General features: G+C 45.3%; 1 protein-coding gene across 1 annotated transcript in view; it reads right to left on the bottom strand.

Moving 5' to 3' along the window:
- The window catches only part of LOC138488462 (aldehyde oxidase 1-like), a 705629-nt gene that overhangs the window by 21624 nt on the left and 659222 nt on the right, over positions 1–24783 (bottom strand). Inside the window, exons 33-34 of the mRNA XM_069615436.1 lie at positions 18545–18733; positions 5291–5458 (exon numbers count right to left, since the gene is read on the bottom strand). Of these exons, the coding sequence (XP_069471537.1) occupies positions 5291–5458; positions 18545–18733 (357 nt within the window). The remainder of the gene's footprint in view (positions 1–5290; positions 5459–18544; positions 18734–24783) is intronic.

The raw sequence follows: 24783 nt of genomic DNA, 5'->3' as shown, positions 1-24783 counted from the left end.
ACAGGAAGGCAAATGGAAAAATTTATATCACAAGGTCAGGCAGAATCCCTTTACTAAGCTGGACTCATCAAAGTAAACTCAAAGTCAAGTTAGATGCCAGTGCAGATGAATCTGTGATGAACATTGAAAATGAGAAGTTAGGAAAACACATAAAGATGAATGATACAAAAACTAACGAAGAAGCATTTAAATGTGTTTTCAGGAATGAGATTGGATGTTTGAAGGGTTACTCGCATAAGATCAAGATGAAACCTAACTGTGTTCCAGTAGCTCAGAGACTTCGCAACATCCCTTTATCCATGAGGGAGGAAGTGAAAAAAGAAATAAAGAGTTTAGAGGACCAAGGTATCATAGAAAGTATCGATGCCAGTGAATGGGTGTCTCCATTGGTTGTCCTGAGGAAGAAGTCAGGGAAATTGAGAATATGTGTAGACATGCGGGAGCTAAATAAGTGTGTAATTCCTGACAGACACCCACTTCCCAACATTCATGAAATAGTTTCCACCATTGGACCATCGAAACATTTCTCCACTCTTGATTTAACCTCAGCGTATCATCAAGTAAAATTACATAGAGAATCCAGGTGCATGACAGCATTTATCACACCAGATGGTCTTTATCAATATAAGAGGTTGCCATTTGGGCTTATATCGGCGGCATCTGTCTTTCAGAAAATTATGCATAACCTGTTTGCAGAAAACCAAGGTGTCATATGTTTCCAGGATGACATACTAATACACGCTATTGATCAAAAAACACACGATGAAAGATTGCAATATGTGTGCAAGAAACTGTATGAAGCTGGTATGACATTAAGCAAAGAGAAATGCAAAATTAATTGTAGTGAGATTGAATATTTAGGTCACAATATATCAGCTGAAGGAGTGAGGCCGAAGAAACAACTATTAGATGCCATTGAGAACATGCCAAGACCCAAATCTAAGGAAGAAGTGCGTACTTTCATTGGCATGGCCGAATACTATTCAAAATTCATGCGCGACTTCGCTATACATACAATTCCACTCCGGGAACTTTTGAAGAAGAAATCATTTGTATGGGACACTGAATGTGAAGAAGAGTTCGAATGGATAAAACATGAGTTGAATAAGGCACCATCACTAAAAAATTTCAGGAGTGGAGAGAAAACAATCATCACAACGGATGCCAGCAATGTAGGCCTTGGTGCAGTGGTCACACAAGAGATCAATGGCAAAGAAAGACTAATAGCTTTTGCATCTAGGCTTTTAAAAGGTGCAGAAAAAACATATGCAGCTATTGAGAAAGAAACATTAGCTATCAAATGGGCTGCAGAAAGATTTCGAAATTTTATTTGGGGTGCAGAAGTGGAATTCCACACGGACCACAAACCACTGGTTCATGTCATAATGAATAAAGGCTTGGAAAATGTTTCGAACCGCATAAAAAGATGGGTCATACTCCTGCAAGAATACAACTGTGTAGTGAAATATGTGCCAGGTACGGATAATCGTGCTGCTGACTGTCTTTCAAGACTCACCAATGTTTCGGAGATAAATAATGATGAAGATGTGAACCCAGAAGTTGTACTTAATATTGAAGATTTATCCATATCAGAGAAGGAATGGGAAGATGCGGAGAAATCAGACATGAAATTTGAGAAATTGAGAGAAATATTACTAAGTGGTAATTCGTTGATCAAAACCAAATATGAAGAAAGTGGATTGTTCGAGTTTTGGAAGGTAGCGAATGAACTCAAGGTGGAGAATAATAGAGTTATGAGAAATGACAGAATCATTCCACCTGCAAGTCTGCGCCAAAGGATCATTACGCTGGGCCACAAAGGTCACCAGGGTATTGTGAAGACAAAAAGGAGAATATGTGATGAATTCTGGTGGCCAGGATATGATCTACAAATCGAAAGGAATATACGTGATTGTATCCTTTGCAAAGAGAGTGATAGAGGGTGTGTGAGTGAGAAATACCCCATGGTAGTTACAGATCTTCCGAGTAATGTGTGGGCTGATCTAGGTATGGACATATTAGGTCCAATTTACAGCGAGGGAAAACAACAATATTGCCTAGTAGTCATTGATTTATTGACTAGATGGGTAGAAGTAATGATCAAACAATGCATGACTGCAAAAATGGTTGTTGAATTTTTAACAGAGATCTGTGGAAGGGAAGGTTTACCAAAGAGCATACTAACAGATAATGGTGTCCAGTTCCGTTCGAAAGAGATGAAAAAATTTTGTGATGAGAATTCCATTGTGCACAAAAGAAGTGCAATATACCACCCTCAGACCAATGGAATAGTTGAGCGTTTTAACAGGGTATTAAAAGATGCAGTAAGATGGGCGTGGGCTAATGGTGTGAGATGGGAAGAAGCTGTCAGACAAAAAATTAATGCTCATCGTTTCACAACACACTGCACCACAGGTTTATCACCATTTGAAATGAGTAGAGGTCGAAAGGCCAACACTAAGTTGACGCCATCCTGGATGAAAAGGATGTCTGCTATAAAGAAAGATTTTGGAGATGTGTGTGAGAACATCAGAAATATGCAATTGAAGAATAAGAACAATTATGATAGATCCGTAGGAAAATTTGTGAAAAAGTCACCATTGGTGGTGGGGGGTTTGGTGAGGATCAAGCTTCCTCCTGTTTTGTGGAATGGCCCGTGCAAATGGTCAAAACCTGTCGGCATAGTCGAAGTGTTTAAGCATGCAGTGAGAGTTCAGGATGGTAGAATCTGGAATATGGAGAGGGTATGCACATGGGATGTACCCAAAGCGAATGTGACGAAACGTGGTAGTGATGAGAGAGACAGTGATGATGATAGTTCCAGTGGTGTGAAAGATTGTGATAGGAGTGTAGAGAATAAGAAGAGCATACAAAGTGTTTCCTTGCCAAAGCCTAAAACAGATATACCACGCAAGTCAAGCAGAGGAAGAATCATTCATGATCCCCGTGGAATGACAGACTTTGTGTGGGATCATTGAGCCAATGGAAGACTATGTATATTTTGAACTGTATTGATAAATTTTGTTGAACATTAATTTTGTAGCATTATATAAGTTAAGAAGGGGAGATGTGTAGCATCGTGTAGTTCATTAGTTAGGTTAACTTGGTGGGCGATCGGCTGGTGAGGCACGAGAGAGAGAAGAACGAGAGATGGAACGTGGGAGAGCGAGGACAAGGAGATGCGGGTTTCGAAGTCCAACGCCTGCATTCACTAGTCGGTGGGGCCTGATGTGAATACTTGTTAACGCGAGAGAATAAATACTTAATCCCCTATCATACTGCACACGCGTTTCTTACTTACTGTTATACTACAAGTCAAGGCAACAGGCGCAGTGCGTGCCATTTATACTGATGTTGACATCATACTCGAGACAGACGGACACAAAGTCAGCAACGAGGACACACATCATCCTCTGCTGTGAAATGTTTCTGAGCTGCAAGCAGGATATCAGAGTATATCAAAGATGAGGAATAAGTGGGAGGACACAATCCATTTGATTTGAAAAATGGATTTACTTGTAGATTTTTCTTTAGCTATCTTGGGACATGATACATGTCTTTATACTGTGGTTCAGTCCTGCACTAAAGGTCGAGGACGGGCCACCCTAGATACATCATCTCCCCACAGGTTTTATCGCATGAATCCCCATAAGACAGACCCCTCAGATGCTTTGCTAGGCATTACCTAATTAGTGTGTCTGCTCAGCCACTGGGGTATTTTAGCTTGTTGGTTGCCACATTCAAAAAGTGTTGGAGGTGCCCCGTCCTATGCAAAGTGTGTTTGCTCCAGGCTACTCAGGACAGGTTATAGGCAGCAGATTTGATAGGTATGCACCTCGCCCACCTCTAGGAAACGGAAAGGGATGGCCTGTGCAAAAGGAGGTCCTGTGTTTTCCTACTGGCAACAGAGAAGAGCTGTGCAGTTTATCCCCATCCCAGCCAGATCTCCAGCAAGTCTTCTATTCAAGAGTAGACACCTCACAATGGGTGCTAACCCAGCACACAAAAGGGAGGACAGGAGTAGAGTACAAAATGTCAACCAGTCAGAAGCATGCCTCGTAAACTGACAAATTGCCCTCACTTTGTGTTCCAATCAAGTGGGGAAGAGGAGGGACCTCAGGTGACAACTGCTCAGCATCTTTCTACGAAGAAACCTCGCTATCAGCATGGTGAGTATGGTGCTAATGTAAACAGGTCTATTTTAAATACCACTTGTTTGTACATTTATACCCAAGAATAAGCTGTGATCCCATCCAATACTGACACCCAGGCAGACCTGGAAAGTACTGCGTGGGGCAAATATGGTTTGTTATCGGACAGCATTTAAAGGTGGGCACACCCGTACAAGGGCTCTGCAAAGTTCCCGACAGCCATAACACTTCACCCTAGAATCAAAGTACAAGCAGAAAACCATTAGTCTGGAATTTTCACTTGAGGAACACGCTCTTTTTAACTTTTATTTTTGACATTATTGTTACTTTTACTGTGGGACCATAGCAGCTAAAAATTAGGTGTCTCTATGGTCCACCCCTGACTCCCTCCCCTGGGGTAGGGGCTTGCTACTGGAGTGAAACTTCCCACTGATACTGACTCACTCTGACAATGCCAAAATACATGCACTGCAATGTGCCCCTTCTCATCGCACTGACTGGTGATGTCTTTGCCCTCACGTGACATCATAATGCCCAAGTGACGCCACATGAGGGTAGGGACAGCTCTGATGAAGGAGGCAATGCAAACCCATGGGGTAGTACAGGGCCACCAAATATTCAAGGCAGAAAAAAACGTTCCAAAGGTTATATGTAACCGTCACATTCGAAAGCTATATAGCACAAGATGGTTCTACATTCTTTTATTGAAGTAAATTACTCTGTGGTCATTTACTGCAAGAGTATTTCTGCGTTTTCTTCAAATGCCACTCCCCCCCGCCATAGTCCTGTTACTCCCAGCACTCCTACCTCCCACCCTCCATACACTCTGACCCATAAAAACATATATAATTTATTTTTTGTGCTGACCTGTGTACTCTGAAACGACCATGTTGATGACACAAAATAGATTAAAAAAAACATTGGAGGAGAAAATAAAAATAATTTACTTCCCCACGAAGAAATTCTGTCCAAGTGAATAACAAACAGAGTCATTTACTCTGATAAAAAACGGCATACGGCACATGACATGTCTTCCAGAAACTACAAAGTATCGCATAGTCTCTTTAAGGCTAGAGCCTCCACCACTGTTTACTTCCAAGATACTCTTGGCATCTGCCCAGCTGCCAGAAACAGCTTACCATGTCGGTCATGTGATCCGAGCACGCCATCCGGATCCGCTCCGGGGTCAGCGGGGTCCTGGTCACAAAGGGGCCAAGGAGGTGTCTTTCTTTTCTGGCGGCTCCTATGGCGTCCTTGATGGCGAAAAAGACAGAGCACCCAAGGAACAGTGCTGGCTCCCCCACACCCTGCAGGAAAGCCAAAACATGTATTATAGGAATACTCTGGTCACACGCAGCGGGCACTGCCACCCTACCTGCAACACCCAGAAGACAATACATTCGAAAATACAGGCTTTAAAAAACAATCTAGAAATGTTCAATTTGTCAGATGTGCCTTTGCATTTTCTGTGTAATGTGGAGTTGGTTATTTTGCTTTCCATCATTTTTGAGTCTTACATCTTTGACATTTCGTTCCTGTCTCACAGGAGTGAAGATCCTTGGGGCAGCAGGCAGTGTACCTCTGCATTCACTTTGCTGTATCCCTTTTTGAGATGCATTTTCACTATAAAAAACACCCTTTTCTCTCACTGTGAAAATTCCCACGTGCAGGCATGAGGAGTTCCCACATGGTGGTGTGTGAACCAAGTGTAGCAACTCTGTTGTTGGATTTCTGTGTGAGGTGCCTGCAGAGCACAGAAACGACTGATGTACAGGATGGGGGAGAATAGCAGAGAAGAACAAGTTACTTACCCTCGGTAACGTTCTTTCGACTGGATGTCCCTCCAACGTATTCCTCATCTTTGACATGCAATGTCCAGCTTCAGCTACTTTTTCAGCAGAGGCCGCTGTGCATCAATGGCGTCGAGTCGATGTCCCTCCAAGGCATCCGTCGAGGGTAACGTCGTCAGAGAGCATATTTAGCACGCGCAGCGCCCGCTGGCTTCAGTTCTGTTTTGCCCTCCTCCTCATGCAGCAGAGATGCCCATAAATATGGGCATGGCAGTACTCAACCTTGGTGGAGCGGTAGCTGTAACAGCATGGGAAATTCTACAGAGGGATAGGTTGGGAGGGCGATGAGGAATTCGTTGAAGGAACATCCAGTTGAAAGAATGTTACCACAGGTAAGTAACTTTTTCTTCGAATGGATTGTGTCCTCCAACGTATTCCTCATCTTTGACAGACTCCCAAAGCAGTATTTATGATTGGTGGAGGGCTTGCTCAGGAGAACGCAACCTGATCAGCCAATCGTCCAGGTTTGGGTAGACAAATCCCCCCTCTCCTGAGATTCGGTGCCACTACCGCCATTAGTTTGGTGAAAACCCTCAGGCGGAGGTCAGCCCGAAAAGGCAGACTTGAAACGGATAGTGAGAACCGCCAACTGCGAACCTATTTTCTGTGCTTGAGATGGATTGGCACATGAAAATAAGCATCCTGAAGGTCCAATGACACCAACCAATCCTGGAGCGGGAGGGCCCGAAGGATCTCAGAAAGTGTGACCATCTTAAATGTGTCCTTCCTGAGGAACTTGTGCAAGTATCTCAAGTCCAATGGACTTAGTCCCCCGTCCTTTTTGGGATCAACAAGTATGGGGTGTAACATCCCTTTTTCCTCTCCGCTACAGGTACCGGCTCTATAGCACCTTTCTCCAGCAGGGTTAACACTTCCTGCACAAGGAGCGGATCCGGAACCATCAAAGAGCGGTTCCCCGGTGGATTGTTCTGACGTCTTCTTATAAAAGGAAGGTAATAACTGGGCTACGGTTTCCAGAGCCCAAGCATCCAAAGTAATGTCTCGCCATTCTTCTAGATGCAGAGACAGTCTGCCCCCATTGGTGAACTGTGACTCAAGTCCTCAGAGATGGTAAGGAGGCTGCTGCTTGAGCTGGCTTGGCACCTCTACCACCACGAGGACATTTTCTCTGGCCTCTTTGACTGGCATTTCCTCTTGCCCTTCCAACTGAGGAGTAGTAGCGAAAAGATCTAACCCTCCAAGGTTGTCCACTAGTGTGAAAAGGCTGAGGTTGCCTAACAGCGGTGCCTAAGACTTGGCTGCTGCTTTCGAAGTCTGCAACCTCTTAAGGCTCTCATCAGCCTTGCTGCCAAAAAGATGAGATCCGTCAAAAGGCATGTTGAGAAGCCTAGACTGCACAGCTGGCGCAAAACCAGACTTCCTCAACCACGCATATCTGCGCACTACGGTGCTGGTAGCCATGGATCTGCTGACACTATCCGCAGTATCCAACCCTAACTGAAGGGATTCACAACTAGCTTCTTTGCCATCCCTAACAATAGCTAAGAAGCCACCCCTTTCTTACCCCTTGGGAATATGCTCTGCTTCCATAGATATGCAATCCCACAGAATGTATGAAAATGTTGCCAGGGCACAAGTGGAGTCGGCAGATTTCAGTGCCATGCTCCCTGCTAAAAAAAAACGTTCTCGCCCATCCATTTCTGTTTGTTTTTGTTCGGTGTTCCTGCCGTAGCATACTTGTGCTTTAGTGGTACCTACCTTTTTCAGTTCTTGGGTCTCATCTCTCTCTGGTGCCTGGGTTTTCAGAGAGAGCCCATTCTCCTCTTCAGTCTTCCTCCTCCTCAGATAGCAGCTCCCTTCCACGCTTTCCTGCGGTACTCCTGCCCTTACCTACACACCCTGCAGACGGACTTCTACACTCAATCCGCCCAACAAGTGTTTTTTTCTGCTGCTAGCTTTTGTCTCTTGCATGGGCGTTCCCAGGCTAGAGCCCTATGCCTACCGTTGTTTCTCACAGTATCATTGTGGCTTTCATCCAGGGAAGGCCATATCTCTTCACAAAGAAGAAGACAGAACAAAGAAAGAAAGGAAAAGAAGCCAAACGTCTTTGAGAGAAGAATCAGTTGAGGAGGAACGGTTACTTGGATCGCACAGTGGTCCGAAGCAGTGATACCAGACAGCCTTGACAGTTTGCAACGCCACAAAATGAACCTCAACATGGTGACAGCAGAGCAGCTTCAAGAAGTTATCAATGCTGTACAAGGCCTTTCTCAGAAGGTTCAGGCACTTAAGGCAGAGAATACTACTCTTCGAAAGATAGTAGCCACTCGGAGCAGACCCATTCCGATTTACCACCCATGCCGCTGGCTTTGGGCAAATATGATGGTTCTCCCAGAAGGTTTAAAGAATTTATGGAAGCATGCATTGTTCATTTCACTTTCCGCCCCTATACTTATGCTTCCGACAAGGCTCGAATAGGTTTCCTAGTATCCAATCTTATGGGTAATGCCTTGGCCTGGGCCACCCCGATGGTGACCAGGGAAGACCCCGTCCTTCAGGATTATGGGGCTTTTACAGCTCAATTTAAACAAGCATTTGAAAGACAAGACCCTGCTTTGGTGGCCAGCAAAGAACTCTTAGATATCAGACAGGGAGCCTCTGACCTTTTGACCTACATATCCCTCTTCAAACGAATCGCAGCTGATACTGGTTGGCCGGAGATCGCCCAATACACCATTTTTAGACATGGTCTTCGTGAGGATCTTAAGGATGAGCTGGCTCTCCCCCCCAGACCTGCTACCTTTTCCAACCTACTGGCTACCACTTTACAAATCGATTTCTGCATATCTAAACTAAGGTCAGAAAGAAGAAAGGAACGCCCTACTTCATACCCCATGGAAACCACTACCCCTACCTCTTCCTCGCCTCAACAGCCCAAGGAAGAACCGATGCAGATTGGGACCACAAGAGGTCAGTTGTCCCCTGATGAACGAAAACGGAGGAAGGATAACAACCTTTGTATGTACTGTGGTTCTAGTTCCCATCTTCTACGGGACTGTACGGAGGTGCCTTCTTGTCGTCTGGGAAACGGGCGACCTCGGAATTGACAGGGACGTGTCTCTGAGGTGTCGCATCAAGTCCCTATCTTTCAATGACAGTATCCTCTGTGGTTTCCACTGAAGACAACCGCTTGATGGTGGTCGCCATTGAATTGTCGTTTGGGACTAAGACCATCAATACTCTGGCACTTATAGACTGCGGGTCTGCCGGCAGTTTCATGGACATTTTGTGGGCTAACAAGATGGAGATCAAAAGGATAGAGAAAAGAAGAAGATCAGAAGGTCAAAGGTGTGGATGGTACGACACTTTGTTCGGGATTAATAACCCACTCCACCAATGTACTGCAGATGTCAGTGCTCCACCACACTGAGAGCATACAGTTTGATCTCATTCGGGCGGCACATTCTCCGGTCATCTTGGGGGTTTCCTGGCTGAGGAAACATAACCCAACTATAGATCGGGCTAGGAACCAGATCACCTTCAGCTCTGGATTTTGTCGCAAGTCCTGGCTGAGTAGTACTTCCTATGAGACTGTCAAGGCCCTGGCTAACTCAACTTCCACTTCGTCGAATCCTCTGCAGGTACATCTGTTGCCCACCTATCTAGGCAGTTTTGAGGAGGTGTTCGTGGACCACACGCCCCAGATTCTACCCTCACCGTCCTGAGGACTGCGCCATTGAACTACTTCCAGATGCTCTCATACCCTTCGGAAGGATGTTCTCTCTCTCTCTCTCTCTCAAGGAGAAGGAAACTCTACATACCTACCTGGATGCCAACCTCCACAACGGATTAATCAGACCCTCATGCTCACCAGCAGGGGCATCCCTGTTTTTCATCCCTAAAAATAACACGCAGGAGTTAAGACCCTGCATTGATTACTGTGGGCTTAACCAGGTAACCATCAGGGACCGATACCCAATGCCACTGATCCATGAAATTTTGGAGGCAGTTCAAGGTGCTGTTTTTTCTAAGCATGATATGCGATGAGCCTACCATTTGTTCCGTGTCCGAGTGGGGGATGAATGGAAGACCGACTTCTGCACCCCGTTCGGAAACTTCGAATACTGTGTGATGCCATTTGGCCTTATGAACGCTTCTGCCATATTCCAGCGGTACGTAGACCAGATTTTCTCGGACCTGCTGTGTCACAGTATGATCGTCTACCTCGAAGATATTTTGGTGTACTCTTCTTCCCGGCAAGATCATCTATAACATCTTTGTCAAGTCCTAGAACGACTCCAGGAGCACAAATTGAGCGTAACCCCAGAAAAGTGCGTTTTCGAGGTTCGCACAGTACCCTATTTGGGATTTATCTTGTCTGATCAGGGTGTGGAAATGGACCCCATGAAGGTTTCTGCCATACTTGACTGGCCATCACCAACCTCTGTTAAGGATGTACAGCGTTTCCTGGGGCTGGCTAATTTTTACCGCAGATTTAGCCCACAGTTCTCAGACCTGGTTCTCCCCATCACAACACTCCTTAAGAGGTTCACCGGTCCGTTCTCATGGTCCGAAAGGGCGGAAGATGCTTTCATCTCGCTAAAGGAGAAATTCTGTTCTGCGGCCATTCTCCGTCAGCCCGACCAGAACCGCCCCTTCATTGTTGAGACCGATGCTTCGGCGGCTGCGGTTGGGGCTGTTTTACTTCAAGAACATGAGGTAAAAGAGCATCCTGTGGCTTATCTTTCTAGGACTCTCAATCTGAGTCAACTGAACTACTCTGTCCTAGAAAAAGAGTTGTTGGTGATGAATATTGCGTGTGAAAAGTCGCTGCACTTGTTGCAAGGAGCGATCCAACAGTGTTTGCTGAGAACCGATCATAAAAACCTCAAGGTACTCCAGCAGATGGAATGTGTTAATTTCAGACAGGCCAGATGGGCCCATTTCTTAGCCCAATACGACTTTACAATCACTTATCTGCCTGGTAGCAGCAATATTTTGGCTGATTCTCTTTCTCGTGTTCTGTTACCAGGGTCCTTGCCTTGTCATAGGAACAAATTCATACTTCCACACAATAAAATCATGTGTCAAATTACCTCTTTTCTTCAGTCGGTACGAGAAGCCACTGTTAGGACTACCACCAAACCTCGGATATCACCCAAGATAATCTCTGCAGACGGGATGGTCTGTTTGTTAACAATCAGCTTTTCTTACCCGACACAGCCTCCAGGTGGAAGGCCTTAAAATGGTGTCATGACTGTGCCCTCTCTGGTCACAAAGGGTTTGCTTCTACGTTGGATTTCTCAAAAGACAGTTCTGGTGGCCAGAAATTTGTTCAGAGGTGAAGAGCTATGTCTCCACTTGTCCCACATGCTGTAGGAGCACACACTGTACCCAAAAACCCCTCGGTTTGCTTCAACAAGAACGGATTCCGATGCGGCCATGGAGTTCACTCACCACCGACTTTATTGTGGACCTACCTTCATCAGAAGGTTGCACAGGTATAATGGTCACGGTGGACTCTTTTTCTAAAATGGCACATTTTTCCCCTGTGACAGGCATACCCACTGCTGCTGCCATGGCAGCTGTATTCGCTAAGGACATCTTCCGTCTTCATGGGGTACCATCCAAAATCGTGTCTGACAGAGGTAGTCAGTACACTTCCCGTTTTTGGAAGATCTTATGTGATAAGTTGGGTATTGAGAGAGCATTGTCATCAGGGTTCCATCAACATACTAATGGGCAAACCGAGCAGCTTAACGCTACTCTGGAACAGTATCTACGGTGTTTCACCAACCATCAACAGAACAATTGGGTCACTTTGTTACCCACGGCCGAATTCTCCTACAACGCTAAACATTCGGCCACCGGTCTAAGCCCTTTTTACTGCAACTACGGATATCACCCCAACAACATTCTGCCAAGGATCTACAAGCCACTTCTGTACCATCAGTGGATGGTGTTCTTTCCAACATATCACACGCTCATAAGATCGCTAATGAGGGTCTACAAGACAGTCAAACCCGCAACCGAGCTCGGGTCAATACTCACCGCGCCCAGTCACCCAACTGGTCCAAAGGTATGCTGGTCTGGCTCGCTACCAAATATTTACCCCGGTGGATTCGACCCACAAAATTGTCTCCACGCCTCCTGGGTCCTTTCCCTGTTCTCAAACAAATCAACCCTGTAGCCTATTTGTTGAGACTGCCCCAGAGCCTGAAACGCATACATCCCGTGTTCCATACTTCATTGCTCAGGAAATATCATGGGGATTCGTTCCAGCAATCTACAACCTCCCTTAGGCTACCCGCAGATAGGACACCGAAGGAAGATGAGGTCTCTGAGATAATGGACTCCAGATACAGGAAGGGACGGCTGGAGTACCTGGTTCATTGGAAGGGATATTCTCACCTTGAGGACTCATGGGAACCTTTTACTCATGTGCATGCACCCAGGTTATTACGTTCTTTTCACCAATCCCATCTGGGAAAGCCAGGGTGTTTACACCTAGGAAGGGGGCATACTTTCATCCGCCGCCCAACCTGGCACCTTTGGAACGCCTGGCGGCTCCGCCGCCATTAGAGTGTTCTGTCACGTTTCTTTCTGACCTGCCTAGTCTGTCTAGTCTTTCTTTCTCTTCCTTTCTCTCAGGCTCTTAACCCTGCCCCTTTCCTTCGGTCCTTGCATTGCAACCCTTTGCTACTTTCACTTTTCGGTCTAGATGCTAGTTTTTCTGCTTTTCAGCCGCACGGCTGCTTTCCTAAGCTGCCCTTCTTGTACCCCGGGCGGCGCTTCTGCATTGCGCAGTTTCCTCTTACTTTTCTGCTTGGCTCTTGGGCCGAGTCCTTTTTCTCTGTGTCCCTCTTGCGGTTCCTTCTTGCCACTGACTCTCTCTCCTTGCCTTCCTTTCCGCTTTCTCTGTCTTACGGCTCTCAGCCGTTTCTGTTTGTTTTTGTTCGGCGTTCCTGCCGAAGCGTACTTGTGCTTTAGTGGTACCTACCTTTCTCAGTTCTTGGGTCTCGTCCCTCTCTGATGCCTGGGTTTTCTGAAAACGCCCGGTCTCCTCTTCAGTCTTCCTCCTCCTTGGATAGCGGCTCCCTTCCACGTTTTCCTGCGGTACTCCTGGCCTTACCTACACACTCTAAAGATGGATTTCTACACTCGATCTACCCAACAAGAGGTTTTTTTCTGCTGCTAGTTTTTTCCTCTTGCACGGGCGTTCCCGGGTGGGGGTCCTGTGTCTACCATTGTTTCTCACGGTAACATTGTGGCTTTGATCCGGGGAAGGCCATATCTCTTCGCAAAGAGGAAGCCAAAGGGCCTCATTACAACTCAGGCATTAAGGGTTAACGCTGTCGTTAACCCTTAACGCCTGATTCCAATTTTAACGGCTGCTTTTAGCAGCCGTTAAAATCCATGGCGCTAAACCGCCTTGGTGCTAATTACGGCACCGTAATTTAGGGTGCCGTAATTAGCGCCTTCCCCACTCCCATTATGCCCTATGGGACAAAAATGGGAATGGGGAAGGGTAAATGGGAAATGGGGATTTACCGCCCCACTCACCTTGGAATGGGGCGGTAAATCCGCCATCCACCATGGTGTAAACATAGTTTACACCATGGTGGTAAAGTTGGTGTACTTACCGCCTGGGTCGTAATGACCCCAAAAGTCTTCGACAGAAGAATCAGGTGAGGAGGAAGGGGTACTTGGATCACACAGTGGTTCCAAAGCAGTGATACCAGACAGCCTTGACAACAACTCTGGATTTGAGTTGTCTGTATGAAGCGTCAGCGTGTCCGCCAGGCTCAGGTCTCCCAAACTCCAGTTCGGGTGAAGTATCTACTCCACTAGCAGACTGTAAATTATCATAGAAGTTCTTAATTGTGGACTCCTCCGACAGCAGACACTCTGGAACATTGGGTGTCCCATATTGCAACCCAAAGTGAGCACCTTCCTCATCAGATCGCTCCTTATCTCATAAATTGAAGTGAGTGATTTGAAAAACTCCTTTCTGGAGGAGTATCAATTTTTTCAGGTATGGAAGGTACAGGCTTCGATGCAGTTGAAGGTTTTATTGGTGCCGACAGAGGATGGGCGTTCCACTTCGATGGGACAGCCGGTGTATGTGGCGCCACTGGTCTCAAGGTCTTCAACGTGATGTCGAGAGCTTGACGGGCGTCGAAGACACGGTCGTCGAAAGCCTGCCAGGCGTTGAAGACACCGCCAGCATTGAAGGGCTCAACAGCATCAAGGACCTCGACTTTTATTTGTGCTTGTCATCGGATGAAGGCTTTTGAGGGCTCCCGATGTTTGTCAGGTTGTTTTCCAGAGCTCGAGGGCTCGCAGGATTTTGCGACCTATCCATACTTGGTAGGAGCATGACCTTGCTTTTAGAAGATTTTCAACATTTCCTTTTCGGAAAGCTTCTCATTCAGCTTGGATAGATTCTTTGTGGGACAGGCAACCCTTTCCGGGGAGATGTCGGACTAAGAAGTCAACGAAGGCGACCTCCGGTGCCTTCTCTTAGACTTCTTTGAAGATGACGAAGAGTGGTGAAAGCCACTCCTGGACATTGAGCGCTTTGCCTTCTTCCTCCGAGGAGAGTCTCCTCTGAACTCGTCGGCTGAAGGCCTAGAGCGTTGGGGCTTAGGGGATTTCGGTATTTTCCCTAACTGGAGTTTCAGCTTCCGCTCCCTCAAGGCCTTTCCCGTCATTGAATGGCACTTTGAACAATTGGACATGTCGTGGTCCTGCCTGAGGCATCACAAGCACGGTACGGGTCAGTAAGAGACATTTAGACCCACAGTCTCTGCATTTTTTGAAGTCGGTCTTCGGTGTCGATGTTATCGAAGAATATTTGCGCACTTACCAGCATCTGCAGGTGGGCTCACTCCTGCCTCAGCATCCCCGATCCCATGGAAGCCCTCAAGGTGGAGGACACTGCTGCAGCGCTCCTCCCATGTTTGCAGTCTCAGTGGGGAAGGGGGCTCTCCACCTGTCCCACTGCTGCGTTGCTGGTGTGTAGAGATCAGGTTCCGCACCCTCAGCCTGAGGTCGTCCCACCTCTTGTGGCAGTCCTTGATGCTCCTCGAAGTCACGCCCACAGCGGTGCACTTGCGTGCAGCTTCCGCCCACACTTCCTTCATGCGCTGCTGTGTAGCACGCCGTTGATCAGCACTGAACAGTATCTCAGCATGCTGCACTATATGGTCGACCAAAACAGTTAGCTCCGCCTCACTGAAGCGCTGTTTGCGTTGTCTCTGGGCTGGAATCCTGGCAGACATGCTGGTGGTCCTTTTTGGCTTCTCACTGTGTGGATTCTGCTTGTGCTGACTCTGGATGGCAATGGATTGTGCTTTATACGATGGCCGCCTCTCCGTTTCCGGTTTTCATGATCATGGTATTTCCACTTCCGTGTCCGTGGCGACGGCGGCGGACACGGTTTTTACACTACTTGTGGTGCCGCTATGTCCATTTCCGTGGGTGGTTCTGTGGCGACGGTGACATCGTTTCTGCGTCCGCATGGCGCGCGCAATAGACGGCACGTAATCGGCCGTTCTTTCCGCAACCTTGCAGACGCGGAAACTTTATTACCTTCGCCGCGGAATCACTGCATTCGGGACCGGAAAACTTAATGAGGCCCAATAGTTTTTAAAATCTTATCAAGGCTAAGATCAATTGAGTATGTGTTCCCTGCATCAGTGGCACCCAAAGGCGATCACCACTGTGCTCGAACGTGGGGTTGATAAACCTACAGAAATGGGAAACCCTAGGTCTGCGCAATCGTGGGCAGAATATGACCAAGTGTTTCAGGGTTTCAATTGCATTCACATTATTACACAGCCTACTGGTTCTTTCCTTAGCGGCCAGACCCCTCGTTGGGCTCACGCATTCTAATTTTAAAATAAAATTTTAATCTCATGTACTGATTCCTAGACACACTACAAGGAACAGGCTCCAGATATCTTGGCAAAACATCACGCTTGTGTAGAAAAGCTGAATCTTCTGTATATAGGGAATATGTTTGCATTTAATCAGTTGTTCTCCCCCAATCCCACAGGTAAACTTTACGTTTTACCTGATTGAGGTTATGTATCAATTCCCATGTATTAGAACCAATCTCGCCTAATAAAGAATCCTGGCATCTAGAAAATGAAACTATGGAAGGGATTGTTGTGTCTTGGAGGAGCAAACAAAGATCACTACCAAAGGGACGGGGGAAAAGTGTTGGCTAAGCAAGGTAGGTATGTAATATTACAGTCTAGCAGCTCTTGCAAGACATTTATAAAGATTTCCCCATCTCCAGAGAGAGTCAATGTAAGAAGAAATAATACATGGGGATTTTGGTGAGACTGATTAACCCCCAAAAACCATCATGTAGCTTTATACAGTGATCATCTCAGTTTGCCCTTGCTTGCTTTGTCAGAAAAATGTTCCCAGACAGCTTTAGCTGAAAGCAGACTGTCGGGTATACCACATACGCAGCGAGGGGCCAGGAAGTGGCTTCAGCAGGACTGTGGCAGGAAAGGTACAGGCAAGGAGGGAATGGGGGTTGAGAGTGGGGGTGTTTAAGGAATGATGTGGTTTGGTGCCGGAGAGTGGGCCGCCACCCCAGAGGTTGCAAGGGTCTCCCGGGCACTCAACCGGGGGCCGGTGGAAAGGCGGTTGCAGGGGTTGTTCCACGCAATGTAACGGGTGCTGGCGCACTGGTGGAAGGGGGTCGCGGGTGTGTTCCCCACAATCACCAGAGGCAAAAGGAGGATCTGGATGGGAGGCAGGAGTCTGACAGGCCTTTCCGTCCACAGTGTGAAAGAAACAGGCCTTGGTAAAACCAACCTGCAAGAATACATCATAGGACCATCATTTCAGCAGAAGGCGTGCAGTTTGGGAGACCTGCTAGCAGTGAGCAATGATAACCGTGGCTGAAAAACAGACCTTCACATATCAGATAAAATAAGCAGCTTGATTTTTATTAATAGTGAGAGTTGATGATTCAGAGTTTGGGACATTTCGCATTATGAGATTGAAAAGAGAGCTCGGTGTCTACAAGAAGTCAATAGGCGTTTGTTCAGGAGATCAGTTAGGAAGAGATATTTCCTCTTGCCCTTGTGCATAGTTTGAATTTGGGGGGAAGCTTTTCACAGTAGAGAGTAAATGAGTTTTGAACATCAAGGATTCAATGATTTAACAACTGCGAAATCACGTCAATATACGACATTCCAAGATAGAGTTGGATACCGCGTCCATACTGTGACATGCAAACAGATTTTGCCAAATCAGACAGTGAGTGTTACACCCCTTCCCAAGGTAAGATAAGAGCTCTTCTTTCGTAGCCTAGGGTTTTCTCTAGATACCTAGAGTTGGTGATGATCCTGACTGCCAAATGTCTGTCTCCTCACCCGGGCAGAGCCCTTCTTGAGTAGTTTGGAGATGGTGTATAGTCATGTGTTGCAAGCAAAATTTACAAGGGTAAGTTGCAGATGCCTTTATAGATAAAAGGCAGTAGTAATGATGAGCTTTGATTTTTTGTAGTTAGTCCATTTTCACCCGATAGCTTGGACATTGAAAAAGGGGCCATGGAGCTATTGTCTATCCAAGTCTTCTTTCAGACTCCCTCTGAATGTTGCAGATGTAGGAAAAAAGTTGGGCATTTCTTTCCGTTGCATCCACACATTACCATCTCTGGCAACATCGAAGTCTGCGTGCGAACCCTGCAGTGCAGTTCCCATTAGGGTTCCATCCTGACTGGCACAAACTGGGTTAATTTCCACGGATTGACGTACGTCCTACTTTGCCAGTAGAGCCTGGCACAATCTGCGGAAAGTAATGTGGAAAATGGCAGTCGCTTCTCCTCCATGCGTTTGTTTATACAGTGGATATCCCCGAACATTCACTGCATGTTTGCAATAGAAAGGCAAAGAATCCTGGGTGGAGACTCAGTTCTCATGCCTTGTGCCGCACAAATAAAATAATTCTGATCCCGCCCCATGATGCATGAAGACCGATGCTATTTCTTTTCTGCTATTATACTGCTGACATCAGAACCAGTGCCAACGTGTTTAGGATGAACCTGTGCTCCATACCTGCTGTCCTACAATTCACCCACACTTGTCTCATCCAGACAACACAAAATGATCCTTTCTTCACAAAGATTCCATGCCCACAAAAGATAATTCTGCCATCCCTGTTTACTTCCGATGCTGCACCTGAATCTTCATCACATGAACCCCGGGCACTGCTGCACCCTGCTCCCCTCGCTCCGGCACCCTTCAACCTTTCTAGGAGTTCAGCTGCATTGTGTGGTTACAGTAAGAAGGTGAGGCACATTTTGGGGGAAAAATCTAAATATTATGGGGGACAGTTCTAACAATGCAAATGAAAGGCTCTCAGAGATACTGCCATAAGAGCAGGCTGCACACATGACATATACATAAGTGTTCAAATATGTATATGTATTAGATATAACGACATTAACATAGAAAGAAACCAAAAAAGTGACAGCTGGGTCACGCAGACAGACCGTGTCCGATACTACCATCACTCGCTGCACACTGATTTTAGCTATGAGGAACCACTATTTACCTTGGATGAGTAGATGGTGTATGGGTTTTCAGAGGAAGCGAGCAGGTAAACAAAGAACTGCTCTGGGATGTCGGCAATGGTTGGGATCTTGTACTGATCCGGACCCCGGGTATATAGGGATCCCTCGGGGGAATATTTCAGCTCCTCCATGGTGTAGAGCCCCACGCCTTGCATGAAAGCGCCCTCGATCTTCAGAAAGATGAGACACAGCAGGATGCGTTAAGTTATGGCAATCCAATGTTTAACCAGACACAGAAGTTAGTCATTACAATCATATTGCTGCATTACAGTTGTATAACTATGTTTGCCGTGCTGAACTATTCTGTGGCCATCTGTCATCAGACTATTACCACACACACATACAGTCAGAGTATGTCTACAAGGTGTATTACAAATATTAGTATTAAAAACAAAGCGTTCAATTTTACAGAAAACAAAAATACATTAATAAAAAGTAAAACACATGATTTTAATTAAAAGGTATTTACAGTAGTAACTCTTGTTTTCTTGGTCCTTAAATCCTAAGGTCTACACATGGTAGATCCTTGTATAGGAGAGTACCAGAAAGCAGGTGGCCTGTCATTTTAAGAACTTAGAAATCTAAGCACAGAAGCCCACTCACAGACTCAGCCACACTTGATCCCAACACCTCCATGTCACCTCAGGGTTTACCTTACATATTAGGTATTACCGAAATTGTTCAAACACAATTGTTCGAATGACCTAATTGATCGAAAGTCAAGGGTCCGAACTGACCTTTGCACAATTGACTATATATATATATATATGGGTTGCGGGGGGTTTCCCCCACATATATGTAACAATTGACCTTCACAATTCGGTCAATTGTGCATAGGTCAATTGTAGTTCGAACAATTTGTATAGAACCACATATTAGGTCAGTGGTTCAGAGGGACATTAGGTGTGTGGCTGGAGGGGCTGAGGGAAGAATACAGGAGTTACTACAGTGTGTAACATCTCCCCATTCCAACATCTCAGCACCATAAATCCAACATCTGGGAGAATCCGCGCATGTGGAGGTGGAAGCATGATGTCTGTGGTATATTTCAGGTAAAACATATTGAGGAAAGCCTAGCGGAAGCATCACCCCTGGATTAATAACCATTCATAGCTCTTTCAGGAAGAGCGCAGATTAACCCAGGTTTCTATTTAGTAGATGGCATCAATCAGGACGTATCTCCAATAATCTATCAAGGCTGCTTTGGTGCTAGCTGTGTGAGCATACATTCAATTATGGCTGTCCATGAAATCTCCATTAAACCAAATGTGGTTTATTTTCAGTGATTCTAACAAAAGGTTTCAAAACCTGGATTTTGTGAGAACAGATAAAACTCTTTAGATATTTCGAGCTAGCGAGAGAGAATATCTAAACTGCAAAGGGCCCTCTTAAACTCAGTTCAAGTATTCAGGAAAAATGTTGGGAGACAAATCTCCCAATGTAAGTAAAAATCTGGAACACCATTTGATAAAATAACACCTTATCTTTCAGTACAAAGCTTTAAAGTCTAGAGAGCCTGCAGTTAATGTATTATTTCAGACAACCTGAACACCAGGCTGTATCTCGCGAGTTAAATGTTTCTAGAGCACATTGGGTTGAAAGACTTATGAGGCCATTTATTGAAAGCAATATTTACTTTTGTCAGAAAGGTGACTCTTCCTTGTGGAAGATATGAGTGCAGGAGACCATGACACTGTTCAAATATCTCCATATAAAATTATTTCTGGCAGCTAGAGCTGGTTTGAAGGGTTTCTGTAAGATATATTTTGTGTACGGTATGGCTTCCAAGACCCAGTGTGAGTGCCCAACAAAAGAAGAAATAAATGACAAAATATTATGAACAGTGAATGGGAACATATTTATTTTCTTTTTGAGAGTCCAAAGACAAGAAAAGCCAATTTGTGCTTGTGTGTGATCCAGCTTCATCACTGATGGGCATATTTTCCTCTCAAGGATTGTAATGGCGCTAAGCCAAACTCTTGGGCACTAGACCAGAAATTGAATGACACAGTTGCCTCACCTCAGGGACAATAAGTATTCCAAGAAGTGTCATAAGCCTCTAAGAGCGGCATGAGAATCACACCTAATTTGGCCAAAATTAAGCTACAAGATTCCCTAAGCAGGGGGAGTTCTTGTGTAGTTTGATGATACATTTTCTGAGGATGGGATCGTATGAAATGAATGCTGGCACTCCCCCTCCACCACTGAATAAGAAGAGTGGCACCCAAAGAGGACAATTAATGTGTCCGCATAGATGAATGGAGCCATTTGGGTGGAATAGTTCAAGCAGCTGCATGCTATAACGGTTGGGCTATTTCCGAAGGATTCTGCTGTTCCTGCACAACTCACTCTTTAGACTCTCAAGTGCAGACACATCTGCGTGGATGCTAAGGAGAATTACACAGCTGTGTAATCCACCCATACATTACTGCTGGGCAATTGGGACCCTTCAACTTCTGCCAGGACCCTTGAGAAAAGCCTACCACTTTAGACCCTCCTGCTCCACCCTTAGCACCAACTCTCCTTGCACTAGGCCGACAGCTATCATGTTCCTGATGCTGGGAAACTGCCATGATGTCCTCCTCCAACTGTGTCCAGTGGTAAAACGTCCAGCTCCTGTGGTCCCTTCAGTGCCTGACTTGTTGTTCCCCTCCTTCACCGACCCGCTCCATCAGGTACCAACCTTGATATTAGTGCAAAGTACCAGAAGATCCAATTCTCCAATGATGAGTTTAGAACCCTGATGGATGGAATTGTGAAAGAGCCAGCTGAGCTTTTGCTGGAATACTATTTATTTATTTATTGTGATTTGCATATGCACCAAATATGAAAATAATGTAGTTTCAGGGCACCTAAAGAACAGAAATGTAAGACAATGGGATTTGGTAAAAAACAACATAAGGGCATTACAGGAAATCACAATTTACCATTCACTGCAACTCATTCGCATTTAGTTTGCTTTCCTGGTCAAGTGTCTTTGTTACTGGAGTTGGAACACTGGCAGGTACAAAAGGCAGACCTAGTTTCCTTAAGTCTCTGAAAAGTCTTGTTAGAAAGAAAGTCTAAGAAGTTCTTTTTTCAGCTCTCTTTTGAAGCTTAATTAGTGTTGCTGATCTTGCAGCCGCTAGGAGAGAGCATTCCAGAGGGTATAGCCTTGTACTGGTAGGAGTCGAGAAGCAATCTTTGATTTGTGTGTCAAGTTATTAAAAAGTGATTTTTCGCTGCGCTTGATCTAAAGGTTTAAGGCTGCTGGTAGGGCGAGGAAGGTGGTGCCTTTTCCCCCCAAAAGCTTTGGTGTGCAATGCATAGTGTTTTCATTTGAATTATCTGTCTGGTGGTTGAGAGATTTTGGTTTGATGAAATATGGTCTTGTTTCTTAAGACTAAAGGAAAGTCTGTCCACTCTGTTTTAAACTAACTCCATCCGTTTTGATCAAGTAGCGCGAGAGGCCATGAGGGAGACCGCTGCAATAGTTTAGTTTGCATATGATGAGTGCCTTGCTGATTGTTTCCAGGTGGTGAGGGACTTTTAAGTTGTGGAGTTGGTAATGTGCACTTTATGTGGACTAAGTATGACCTCAACATCAACATTATTCTGTACATGTAATTCCATACGTTACGCTTATTTATACTAACCGCTGCGGGGTAGCAATGAATTAAGAGATGGAAGGTTTGGGCTGCAGTAAAGTAAAACAGGCGGGGTGGTGGGACGCTGCCCACTTTGAAGCTCATTCCGATGTAGGAGCAGAATCGTCAGTAAATAGCCCACCCACTACAGCATGCAGCTGCCTGGACACAATCTTCAGACGTGGAGTAGCAAAAGACGCGGATTCTCTGAATGTAAATTCTGCATTGATGGAGGTAGAGTGATATGCCGTGCTTGGTTAAAAATAAAGTCATTAAGAAAAATCTGCATTGATGGGGAAATAAATATATGGCGAACGGGCAGAAGGGAAGGGTTATAGAACTGATTTGTAGTTCAAGGGAAAGTTTGGAATCAGAAATAGCAGCCACATTTTGTACTTTATCCTCTTTGGAAGGGGGGCAGACCCACATGAGTTGGCCAAGTGAACGGTATGTTATCAATAGAATTTGTGCGGTGATTGATGTTTATTATTTTTTCTGTGTTAAAAAGAGGATGTTTGTAGCCATCCAATTGTGTATTAAACTGGGGCATACTGCAGTAGTGCTGCTGTTGATTTTAAAGACTAAATGGATGCCATCAGAGTAAATCTTAAATGAAACTGTGAAATATTTGATCATGGTAGCAAGAGTGCATAGTTAGAAATTCAAAAGCCAAGGGGAATGAGTAGGAGCCGTGGGGTACACAACACATCATTGGGGACACTTGGGAGGAGAACATTCCTACTTGTACCTGCGAGTTCCTGTCTGTGATGAGGGACTTGATCCAGTACAGTGTGTGACCTTCCAAACCCGTTGAGGTTTTCAGTTTATAAAGGAGTAAGCCCTGGTGAACAGTATCAGAAACCTCTGACGGGTCAAGCATAACCGAGGCTCACTGATTTTTGTCCAATTGCTTTTGAATAGTCTATTGGATATCAAAGTGGTTTTCGTACTTTAATTAGGTATGAATCCTGATTGTCTGTCATGAGGAGTCCTGCGTATTTTATATATTTATGGAGTTGTGCGGTGGCTGGTTTCTCTAGGATATTATCTAAAAACAGGAGTTTGGAGATGGCTTTAAACTTACTCAGAACTGTCTGGTCATTGTTTGTTTTCTTGACTAATGGTTTAAAGCTAGCATGTTTAAGAGGTAGATGTGTCGCAAGTCCGAGGCGGTAACAGGGTTTGTGTTTTGTGTTTTGATTACCACATCATTGTACACGTAAATTAGGGTTGTGGGTGCTTTCATCTTATTGACTTTTTTGATAATATTAGATAGGTTGACGTAGTCAATGGAAGATAATTTGGATGTTGACAACGCAGGTGTGATCTGGATCTTTTTAGAAGTGGCCTGGGATTTATTGTTCCTTTCCATGGTTAACATTTTGATGTTACATGTATGGTAGTTGAAGGTTGTTTTGAAATATAGTGTATTCTTATTTCTCAGGGGTATCCAAGAAGAGATTTCTGAGTTTCTATTGTGAGAGGTTGTCAGACTCCGAGGGGATTTGATATTACTTCTAATCAGCATGTGGCTGGAGCAGAATTGCCTGATGACTTCGGTTTGTTGATGTTGATGTTCCAGGAGAACATTGTCAGGTCCCAGTTAGCTTTATCCCTCACAGGTTGCTGGATCCCACTGACCTCTTCAAGTGCCCTGTTTGCAACCATTTCCCTTCCCAGCTGCGCCCACAACACTGACGGGGGAAGGGGAAGGGAACAAAATAAAATCCATATGTAGGCCTTCTTGCTCTCTTTCCTCTTTCAATCACCAACCCATACTTCACCAGAAATCTGTAAGAATTACACAGAGCTTGTTAGTTTGTCAGAAGCTGCACCTTCTCTAATCTCGTTCCCCCCCTACATCACCTTTTCTTTACCTGTTTGACTCTCCAGAAACCACAGAGGCAGTCAAATAATCTGTCAAAGTTGGACCTTTGCTTAAGCTCCCTAAAAAGGGTATGAACTCCTTAGCAGACTTCTCCTATTTTGAAATTTTGATAACTATGTACAACAAGTAATTTCTATAGGTGATCTCTACAAACGTCTACCAAAACGTCTGAACTCAGAGTATTACTCTGTATGTTCCCCTGTCTCTGAAGTATTGTTTCCTAGGCCGTTCTTAGACTTGCTTGTCTACTGCCCCAAATCCTTGGCTTCCACTATTGAGTTATCCCTGAAGGATTACAGTGGTGTGCGCAAGTTCCAATTCTTATACTCCTGTAGCCCTCCCCTTCATGCTTGATGATGTTCTTTTTCCCTCACTTGACGTGCTCAATGACTCGTACACAGCGTGCACTGAAACGCGGCTGGAGTCTAATTCCTAACAGCGCGTATACTCCACGGTTATGCTCTTTTCTTCAAACTCCTCTGATGACCGCCTTGCATTCCAAACATGCTAATGCAAAATTAGCTTTAAAGTAATCGACACACAGCGTGAAATCTGGAGACACTCTGGCTACATCTTGCAGTGCCCAGTCTGAAGTATGTTGCACGCATACTCTGTTCCCTTTCACTCATGTTTCGAAGCCCTGGGAACTACTGCTTGTTAAGGGCTTCCAAGCACAGACGGGCTTCATTGAGGATCTCAGGAACAG

This window comes from Ambystoma mexicanum, chromosome 9 (genome assembly GCF_040938575.1).
Source record: "Ambystoma mexicanum isolate Mex_15411 chromosome 9, UKY_AmexF1_1, whole genome shotgun sequence".
Classification (NCBI taxonomy): Eukaryota; Metazoa; Chordata; class Amphibia; order Caudata; family Ambystomatidae; genus Ambystoma; species Ambystoma mexicanum.
The sequence above is the reverse complement of the archived record's forward strand: the minus strand, read 5'-3'. Positions and strand labels throughout refer to the sequence as shown.